The sequence below is a fragment of the Petromyzon marinus genome, chromosome 11 (genome assembly GCF_048934315.1).
Source record: "Petromyzon marinus isolate PM22_M1 ecotype Great Lakes invasive population chromosome 11, UKy_Petmar_22M1.pri1.0, whole genome shotgun sequence".
NCBI classification, from domain to species: domain Eukaryota; kingdom Metazoa; phylum Chordata; class Hyperoartia; order Petromyzontiformes; family Petromyzontidae; genus Petromyzon; species Petromyzon marinus.
The window spans coordinates 2,490,562-2,501,769 of record NC_133677.1 but is presented as its reverse complement, the minus strand read 5'-3'; the positions used below and the strand labels follow the sequence as shown (position 1 = coordinate 2,501,769).

At 47.8% G+C, this 11,208-nt stretch overlaps 1 protein-coding gene across 1 annotated transcript; it reads left to right on the top strand.

The window, feature by feature from the left end:
• Positions 1-506: 506 nt before the first annotated feature.
• On the top strand, positions 507-7,754 carry LOC116941358 (complement C1q tumor necrosis factor-related protein 5-like). Its single transcript, XM_032952400.2, has 5 exons — positions 507-669; positions 1,009-1,181; positions 3,133-3,192; positions 5,261-5,359; positions 6,163-7,754. The coding sequence occupies exons 2-5, from the start codon at positions 1,028-1,030 to the stop codon at positions 6,660-6,662; spliced, it is 813 nt and encodes a 270-aa protein (XP_032808291.2). The 5' UTR covers positions 507-669; positions 1,009-1,027; the 3' UTR covers positions 6,663-7,754.
• Positions 7,755-11,208: the final 3,454 nt, after the last annotated feature.

Genomic DNA, 11,208 nt, shown 5'->3' with positions numbered 1-11,208 from the left:
CACGATGGGCCACTTCGTTGAGCAATCATTCATGGCCAGGTCGCTTCTGACAAAGAGCTACATAGCTCAGTGGGCCTTACCTGGGAAAATAAAAAATATATAGTTTAATTTAGTTTCTATAGGTCCCTGGGTTTAAATAGCAGTGTGCTAACTCATGTGCCAATACAGTGTTTATAACTTCCCAATATACCCCACGTTCATCAATCTTATTCATCATCAGTTATGATCAATCCACTGCTGGATAAAGGTTTTTCTCCCATGCATCGCCAAATCTCACAATCCCGCCATGCAACAATCAACATACCCCATAGCAATAACACAATTATTGGCAGAAAAATAATAATTCAAAATATAATAAAACACACGAAATTAAAAGAACTGAAATGAGCTGACATGGCGCTCGTGTCTGTTGCATCACGTAACACTAAAACTTTAGTTTGCTGACCCTAACAATTATATAGCTAGACCCATGACATGTTTTCCTCTTGGATGCAACCGGGTGACTTAAGGGCATCTCGAAGCGTAACATTGTCACAGCGGCTCCGAGTTGCTCCATGGTGAGATATATAAAACCCCGCTTTCTCAACGCATCGGCCACATTCAGAGGACTCCCACAAGTGCTCGGCTGTACTGCAAGGGGCCTGTGAATCAAAGATTTTGCCCAACAAGGTAAATTTGTTATAGATGGTGGAAATTATACAAAAGATCCCTTGGTCATCGTCGTCGTCATCAGCCATGAGTTCGAATTGTGGTTGGAGGTTGACTCAGCCCATCAACCCTCTGGGGGGGTCAATACAATAAGTGTCACTTTGTGAGAAAGCCAACAGCGGTTGTCCTGTGGATAAGACTTGCGCCCCCGCCCATAGGAATGTGGAGTTTCCACCGCTGGCTCAGGCCTGCAAACGCGTGACGACTGACGCTTCGACGCTCACTTTGGCATGTAAATGACAGCGCCGTCGTTGCGCATTCACCCGTGTGAGCTGTCCCTCGTTCTGTCGGTGCGTTCAGCCGGGGCCTCCGAGGCAACATGTGGTCCCGACCGGAGCTGGTGGCCCTGTTGGCGGCAGCGGCGCTGCTCATGCTGGAGGGGACGAGCGCGAACGAGGAGGCAAAGTCGAAATGCCAGCTGCTCGCCGGCGTTCCTGGCGTTGACGGCTTCCCCGGGCGCGATGGCCGGCCAGGTGAGCGAGGCGTTATGCAACGATTTTTTTTTTTAAACGACGCCCTTGGCTCACGACTCGCAGCCACGTGCATGACGGTGGCCGCTGAGCACGCGCGACGCACGGGCGGCTCATCCTGCGTTGTGGAGGCAGCGGCGAGGGTTGGCAGATCGTGCACAGGTGTTGCGAAACTCCCTTCCCGTGGTCGTGCGAGATGCCGTACGCTGGCTTGCCGGGAGAACGAGATACAGCAGATGTGGGCTCCACCTGTTCCATCTGTAGGGGATCGAGTGTTTTCCCTGGGTGCTCCCGTTTCCTCCCATATGTAAACACTCATCCATTGGCTGAAAACAGCTCAATATATGAAGGACTGCAGAGCTTGGGCAATTGTTGGCGGATGGTTCGCCACCTGCCCGCCTGTCCGCGTTGTCTCGCACGTCTTGAGTCATTGTCTTCCACAGTGAGCGAATAACTGTGCAGCACGGCGTTACAAGATGATCGTGTCGTCATTTTTTGTTATGGGTCTATGTTACGATGCGGTCGGTCATGAAGGGACAGGTGGACAGACAATCTCGTGAAAGCCTTGGAAGATAGGACTGCACAGTGATGGAGACAGACAGAAGATGGGAAGAGAGCAAGCCACAGACCAACAAGCCAGCCGGTGCCTGTACATTTGAAACAATGATGATAACGATGGCAAAATGATGATTATTTCAATCAAGTGTCATGTAAATATATATTACAACATAAAACACCTCAAGTTGCCGTACAAAAGTACACGAGAACTTAAGTGGACTTTTTCATGTTGTAAAAAATGTCAGGAATGGAATGATCAGTGGCTAGATGGGGGGAGAATGGTTGGGTGAGGGCATCAGGCATAGCATGATTCACCACAAGAGGAAATAGAAATAGCGACCAAGAGGCTGGCATCATCTCTCCTGGTTCTCGCAAAACTTTTCGGAGAAATGACCGCTAGGTTCCTCACACCACGCAGCAGCAGAAGGAGAAGTTGCCACGCAGTAGCATTTTGGGGGGCGGTGAGGGGGCGGACGAGATCATGTAAGGTTTGAGAACGCGAACGCCATTAGATATCATAACAAGGGTAGATATCAGGGTGGTGTTTTTTTGTTGGTTTTTAATTCGACAAGAACTCGGTGCAGAGAGCGAGCAGTAAAACGAGAAGGAGGCACAGACATCCTACGGGCTGCAGATATTCGTTTTTAGCTTGTGCATTATGACCATGACGACAGGGATGGTCGATGTCGAGGATGATGGAAAACAGCTGCTCAGACTTGACAACGCAGAGCCGCCTTGAATACAGATCTCGAGCAGCTTGTGTTTTCCGGACGGGCAGGAGGAGGATGTACGGTTACATCGCCCGTGCACGGTCCCATCTCTCTCGTGTGGAAGAAAATTATCACGCTTCCTTCAGCGATTCTCATTCTCTTCACGCACTGAATTCATCGGTTGCGTAAGGGTGGCGCGTGATCTCGTGACAACAGCTCGAATAGAATATTCCTTTGCTTTATCTAGTGTTTGTGCCATGGTCGTAGCGCGAGGCTATCAATAGAGGGTAAGTCTCGCAGGCGAGCAGAGTCTGCAGTGGTTTTACAGCAGGGCCGTCATGATTGCCATTTATGTGCTCCCAATCGGGGAATCGGGTAATTTGTTGGGTCATTTTATTCAAAATTGGTAAAATTTGGACCATGACATCAGCACACACGACCTATCCATTTTCAAATAGCGTCACGGGACCGTGAACATCTGCTGTTTAGGCGGTCAGCGTGTAATATGTTTTGGTTCATACGCCCGCAGTGTTCACCAGGGCGGCCGTGGGGTTCGAAGCGTGAATGTCCGCAACAATCGGCGAAACGCGCGACCGCTCGGCCGTGTCACCGCCCTGCGTCGTTGTTGCTGAATAAAGTGTTTTGTTATTAGTATCATCATCATCATCATTGTTATTGTGATGCAGGAATGCCGGGGCCCAAAGGAGATCGTGGAATGCCTGGGCAAGGAGAGAAGGGAGACGCTGGTACGCGCCACACCAACGGCCACCGCACCTGTGACCTCATTCCTTTGTTGTGATAACTTGTTGTTGTTGTTTGTGTTTTTTGTTTTGGTGCCATTTGTTTAGTTTGCTTGGTAGTCGGGTTTTCATTTGCTTGGTATGTGTGTGTGTGTTGGGCTTCTTTTGCGCTGTACGTAGCCAATCGCGTATAGGGGATTTGGGCTCTATATATATAATTAATATACAGCGTTGTGGGATGCTGTTGGCATCAATAATGCTGCTATTCAAAATTAATGTATTGTAATTAGCTGTCACGATTCGACCTTGTCGCGTTGCAGTGCGTCGCAAAGATTCAGGGATTCCAGTTGAATTCCATTGCGACGAGGCTATGAAGGAGGCTGCCTCTGGTGTAGGCCAATCAGTTTCAAACACAAAGCCATATTATCAGAGCATGTTTTGTTTGCATGTTCACCACAAGTACTGTGTGTGTGGTTAATGCAGCAACTTGATTCCGTGCAAATGGTTTTTATTTGGTGTTTGTACATCCTAACACCACCCCCTGTTTTATTGCCAGAAAGGGTAATGCTTATTCTGATTTTGCATACTTTGATTCTTGCAAAACGGTCCCCACGATATGTCCTACATGAGTTTGAATCTCCATTAATGAGGAATAAGCATGGAAAGTCACAGTCAAGTACATCCCCGTTGAACTCTGGGGGAGCCGGGGGAGCCGACGGAGCCAAGGGGGCCGATGGAGCCGAGGGGAAGAGGCCGTGACTCACTCACTCATCTTACACTCACTCACTCATCATACACTCACTCACTCATCTTACACTGACTCACTCACTCATCATACACTGACTCACTCACTCATCATACACTTACTGACTCATCTTACACTGACCCACTCACTCATCATACACTCACTCACTCATCTTACACTGACTCACTCACTCATATTACACTGACTCACTCACTCATCATACACTCACTCACTCATCTTACACTGACTCACTCACACATCATACGCTGACTCACTCACACATCATACACTCACTCACACTACCACTGACTCACTCACACATCATACACTCACTCACACTAACACTGACTCACTCACACTACCACTGACTCACTCACACATCATACACTCACTCACGCTGCTGCTGACTCACTCACACATCATACACTCACTCACACTACCACTGACTCACTCACACATCATACACTGACTCACACATCATAGACTCACTCACACTACCACTGACTCACTCACACATCATACACTCACTCACACATCATACACTCACTAACACATCATACTCATTCGCACATCATACAGTGACTCGCACATCATACACTCACTCACACTACCACTGACTCACTCACACATCATACACTGACTCACTCACACATAAACTGACTCACTCTCACATCGTACACTCACTCACACTACCACTGACTCACTCACACATCATACACTGACTCACTTACACATAAACTGACTCACTCACACATAATACACTCACTCACACATCATACACTCATTCACACATCATACACTCACTCACACTACCACTGACTCACTCACACATCATACACTGGGAGTGTCGTGCTGCCAGCTCTGCCTGCAAATTTGGTCGTACGTGTTATGTATATCGTTTATTGTTACATTTAAATCACAGTTCCTATTATTACTGCTGTTACATTGTTTTCATAGCGTTATTTCGGTGATTTCGAAAATATAATGTTAATCTAAATTGTCTTATGGTTGTTATTATTTGACTTGCATCACACTGGGGTATTTGCACAGTGGTTTTTTTGTTGAAGATTTGCTGGTTTATCCAGGATGTTTCTTTTCCGCGTCGTGACTTTGAGAGTTCAAATTTTGTTCGTTGCGGTTGCACCCGACTTAAGGGCCGCATGGCTCACAGGGCTATACCTAATAAATGAAACTTGAAACAGCAATGTGACAAATAACTAAAATAAATGTACACGTTTTGGCTTTCCGGTTGCATCTTCAAGGATGTGAATTGGCTCAATGGTTGACATTGCCGCCGTGTCTATGAAACCCCGACAACCTTTCATGCAGGGACCCCGGGACCGTCAGGGCCCAGAGGCGAGGATGGAATTCCTGGGACAAAGGGATTAAAAGGGGACGACGGAGAAAAGGGCGAAAAGGGAGCAATCGGTAAGTCGCTCCGACCTTGGCACGAGGGCACTGGTGAATGTGGTGACCAACGCTGTGCCCCGGACCAGAGCCGGATCAAGGCGTGGGGGGCTTTAGGGACTGCAGCCCAGGGGGCCTCCGCCAGCTGGAGGGCCTCCAGAGATGAAGTGAAAAGTTATTTCACTTGTGAATGCTGAATTCTATTTGTTGTTAGTCTTGTAAAAATAAATGCTATTTTTTTATTTAACTTTGTTTTTCTTTTGAAAATATTACTGGGGGCCCCACAGTACCTGTAGCCCAGGGGCCTACAAAATCTTAATCCGGCCCTGCTGCGGACACTTCGGTGATCGCCGCCAGCGGCGTTTCCTTGTCCCCAACTGCGTTTACAAGCAACGTCGAAACATTGAGAAGTGTCCACATGATAAGCCGCCACTTCGTTGAGTTATCATTTTATGGCCAGGTCAATTCTGGAAAAAGAGTTCAAAGAGCCTTACCTGGTAAAAAAATAAAAGCTGAGTTTAGTGTATTGGTATACAGAGATACTTCAAACAAACCAAAATAATTAGTGTTCTCCATGATACACACGCGTTAAAATCTAGCATTCCAACTCGGGTGGGGGTGGGGAGGGTTAAGGAGAGGCGGTGGGGGGAACCTAATGACTCCAATCGAATTGGTGAGGCAACCTCAACCCGCTCCAGTCAGTATTCAGAGCAAGTGACTGGCCCCCGCTAAGTCTGACTCAAAGCGCAGTTTGGGAATGGTGGGGTCCCAACCAGGTCCCATTGCTTTGCGCGTCCCAAACCACATTCAATTTAATTGAACAGGAGCCAACGGGAAGGTTGGACCCAAGGGCACGACGGGGCTTCAAGGGGCCCCCGGCAACCCTGGCATGAACGGAGCGAAGGGCGACGCCCCCGTTTTGAAGAAGTCCGCGTTCAGCGCGAGGGCGAGCGTCGGCAAGAGCTTCCCCAAAGCCCCCGGGGCGATCGTCTTCGACGTGGTCGTGACGAACGACTTCGGTCACTACGACGAGGGCAGCGGCAGGTTCAGGTGCGCGATCGCGGGCCACTACTTCTTCTCGTTCCACGCCGCCGTCGCCGTGAAGTCCCTGCAGGTCGTCGTCATGCTCGGCGACAAACCGCAGGTGACTTTTTACGACCACTTCTCCGGCACCGGCGGGGCAGACAGCATGAGCGGTGGCGTCGTGCTGCGCTTGAAGGCCGGCGAGGAGGTCTGGCTGCAGATGATGACGATCAACTTCGGCTTGTACATCGACGACAAACGGGACGCCGTGTTCAGCGGCTTCTTGCTGTTTGCCGATTGAGAGCGAGCCGCCTTGCGCAAGGTCGGGCGACGCTTAACTAATTAACCTGTTCGCATTTTTAACACTGTACGCGAAGTTGGTCATCTACGAAAGTGCACGCGGGTCACCGATGCCCAAGAGGGTTGACGTGGACTTTGCAGGAACGTGGGCGCCATGACGAATGACGTTGCCAGTCAACGCAATTTTATTCTCTGTGTGCACTCTGTAGCATTTAGTGGCGCGGCGGTGCGATGGGTTAGTGAAACGATCCATGAACCCCAGGCACTCGAATTCAATTCCCCGCCACGGTTAACATCATTGGCGAGCGATATCCGAACTATCCCTGGGGTCCTGCCCACTTCACTCACCTGCACTGACGGGCGCGGTGAAGTTTGGCCAAATAACCCCCATGACTGGCTTGGCACACGGGGGGAAAGCTTTCAATCAGCAATGGATTGACAGAGGGCTGTGACGACATCACATCTACCTGCTCGATTTAAGGCAGGAGGAGGATTCCTCCACAATTCTGGCTGTCGCCTGATGAGGCTGGTTGTAATTACCGGCGAAGCGTCACGGTACTAGAATTGTAAATGCTGTTGTGGGTTTACTCTCCAACACACAACCGGTGTGCTGAAGAAGTAACGAATTGGCTCGTTTTGTTTACGTGACAAACCTTACTAATTGGCTGTGTGGGGTGGTGGTGGGTTTAACGACACATTTATATATCTACGCGATCTCACCCAAAAAAAAACTCTATTATGAAAAAAAACATATAGTTACATATATATATAATTGCGACCCCATATCTCGATGATGTACAAATGAGTATGTGTGGAGTCAGAAGGGGTGGATAGCAAAACCACGCCGACAACCGGAGCGAGGATGGTGACATCACAGCAAGATGCAGTGATGGCAATTAATGCGGAGATAGTCGTGGGCGTGCGTGAATTAAGTTGACATTCTAATCGCGGGCAGTGTCCGATCTGAGCTGTTGTGACACAAACAGAAGCTTTAAAGTAATTTCACTGTGAGATTTTCTGTCTTTAGCACTTTTCTTAACCGATAACCCCATTGCCTTGCGTTCTGTTGAAATAAAAAAATGTAACGAACTCAGCAACTGATCATCTCTTTTTAAGGCTTCAACACAAAGCGAATATACATTCATGTGTACATCTGACAAAAGCACTGTTTAGTGTTCCGTAAGCAGAGCAGATGTCGTCATCAATGCCATTTAAATCCACCGTCGCTGTGCGTTATCCGCGCCTGAGTTTTTACGTAAGTGACCTTCAGGCGTTTGAAAGAAACATCTGACAACAGTCACAAGCCTGTTTGGACCAGGCCATCTCACATCTCGGAGTAGAAGGCAGTCTCTGAAACCTTTTTTTTTTGTTCCGGTGTGAATCAGAAGAAGCATGTATATATTTATAGATATCACCGGTTAATACACACCGCAGTATTAAACGGGGCGGCCGCTGTAAATCGAACCGTGAACCTCTGGCAACAAGCGGGCGACCGTCCTCCCACCAGGCCGAGTCACCGCCCCTTGACCCCTCCCACCCCAGTCCCAAGACACCAGGGAGGCTGCTCAGGTCAAAACACAGAGTGAGAGACCACGCGTCCACGCGTCAAGGAAGGCAATTGTTTGACATTGTTGTAATCAATGTTCCCCCCCCCCCCCCACGCACATTGAAAATGTATCCCGCGCGATACGCATGCCGCAAGCCTGCGTCCGCCCTGAAAGGCTTTCCCTCTGGGTTTATAGAACTGTCAGCATCGAGTTACAAGTTTGTTTCCTCAATGGCAAGACCGTCACGTTCATCTGCAAGCACGGAATGGAGTTGTTGTTGTTGTTGTTGCGAGAGCTCACAATGCCCCGTGATGGTTGCAGCTGCACAACAGTGATCGTACGACTTGGAACCGCTAAACGTCGCTTAAAAGGCACGGTAGAGCCTGCGCCGGTTTGTAAGCACACTCAATAAAAGCCGAAGCTTCAGCTGTCGGTTCGACCACCTGAATGAGTGTTGCCAACTTTCGGAATGATGCGGCCAGTTCCCTTGCTCAAGTGATTTCACTTCTCGGTTTCTTTTTTTGTTCGCACTGACAGGGGCTGCAGGTCTCTGATTGACCGTGCAACATTTCGTGGTTAATTCCCCGGGGCTTGTGATAATAAAGAAATACAATCAATAAAGGGGATGTCGCTGTTTCAAAGAATTGCCACACCATAGTCATCTTCCGTGAAGGTGATAGTTTAGTGAGTTAATCCTCTTGGGACACTGCCACGACGAGTTCCCTCCATTCCTTCCTGTCTTTGTTCACTTGCTGCTCGTCCTGCGAAGTGTTGCGCCACGTGGTCCCGGGTCTCCCAGGTTTCCTGTTGCCCCGTGGCGTCCGTCTTAGGGTAACGTGACAGTGATAGACATTATTATTTGGGTCTTTCGGTAAAGTCACGTAGACAGGTTCAAAGACAATAATGACATAACAAAAAACTACGACATTTCGATCGCCACGCAAGCGGTCGTCATCAGGATGACGACCGCTTGTGTTTGGCAACTTGTTGATCGGCCGGCCGCTTGTGTTGCGATCGAAACGTCGTAGTTTTTTGTTATTTTCTTTGAACCTACCTACAGTGAGGGAAAAAAGTATTTGATCCCCTGCTGATTTTTTACGTTTGCCCACTGACAAAGAAATGATCAGTCTATAATTTTAATGGTAGGTTTATTTGAACAGTGAGAGACAGAATAAGAACAAAAAAATCCAGAAAAACGCATGTCAAAATGTTATAAATTGATTTGCATTTTAATGAGGGAAATAAGTATTTGACCCCTCTGCAAAACATGACTTAGTACTTGGTGGCAAAACCCTTGTTGGCAATCACAGAGGTCAGACGTTGCTTGTAGTTGGCCACCAGGTTTGCACACATTTCAGCAGGGATTTTGTCCCACTCCTCTTGCAGATCTTCTCCAAGTCATTAAGGTTTCGAGGCTGACGTTTGGCAACTCGAACCTTCAGCTCTCTCCACAGATTTTCTATGGGATTAAGGTCTGGAGACTGGCTAGGCCACTCCAGGACCTTAATGGGCTTCTTCTTGAGCCACCCCTTTGTTGCCCTTGGCCGTGTGTTTTGGGTCATTGTCATGCTGGAATACCCATCCACGACCCATTTTCAATGCCCTGGCTGAGAGAAGGAGGTTCTCACCCAAGATTTGACGGTACATGGCCCTGTCCATCGTCCCTTTGATGCGGTGAAGTTGTCCTGTCCCCTTAGCAGAAAAACACCCCCAAAGCATAATGTTTCCACCTCCATGTTTGACGGTGGGGATGGTGTTCTTGGGGTCATAGGCAGCATTCCTCCTCCTCCAAACACGGCGAGTTGAGTTGATGCCAAAGAGCTTCATTTTGGTCTCCTCTTACCACAACACTTTCACCCAGTTGTCCTCTGAATCATTCAGATGTTCATTGGCAAACTTCAGACGGGCATGTATATGTGCTTTCTTGAGCAGGGGGACCTTGCGGGCGCTGCAGGATTTCAGTCCTTCACGGCGTAGTGTGTTACCAATTGTTTTCTTGGTGACTATGGTCCCAGCTGTCTTGAGATCATTGACAAGATCCTCCCGTGTAGTTCTGGGCTGATTCCTCACCGTTCTCATGATCATTGCAACTCCACGAGGTGAGATCTTGCATGGAGCCCCAGGCCGAGGGAGATTTACAGTTCTTTTGTGTTTCTTCCATTTGCGAATAATCGCACCAACTGGTATCACCTTCTCACCAAGCTGCTTGGCAATGGTATTGTAGCCCATTCCAGCCTTGTGTAGGTCTACAATCTTGTCCCTGACTTCCTTGGAGAGCTCTTTGGTCTTGGCCATGGTGAAGAGTTTGGAATCTGATTGATTGATTGCTTCTGTGGGCAGGTGTCTTTTATACAGGTAACAAGCTGAGATTAGGAGCACTCCCTTTAAGAGTGTGCTCCTAATCTCAGCTCGTTACCTGTATAAAAGACACCTGGGAGCCAGAAATATTTCTGATTGAGAGGGGGTCAAATACTTATTTCCCTCATTAAAATGCAAATCAATTTATAACATTTTTGACATGCGTTTTTCTGGATTTTTTTGTTGTTATTCTGTCTCTCATTGTTCAAATAAACCTACCATTAAAATTATAGACTGATTATTTCTTTGTCAGTGGACAAACGTACAAAATCAGCAGGGGATCAAATACTTTTTTTCCCTCACTGTACGTGACTTTACCGAAAGACCCAAAGAATTTGAATTCCTGGAGTCACGAAAGCTTTAAGTCAAGTTCATTCTTTAATTCATCATTCGTGAAATAAAAAAGGCAGATGAGAGAGCAGGTCAGGGTGCGTTTAACACACTGAACGTCACAATGTATGGCAAAATACGAACGTGCCTAAAAAAGACTCAACGTTATACAGACACATCGACTCAATATTACTGGACAGTAAATAGTAAATTATATTTGTGTACTGAGTGTTGATAATCAACCTGTGGATAATATGGAAATATGTCATGACCAAATACCACGAATATAAACAACAACAATAACCGTACAAA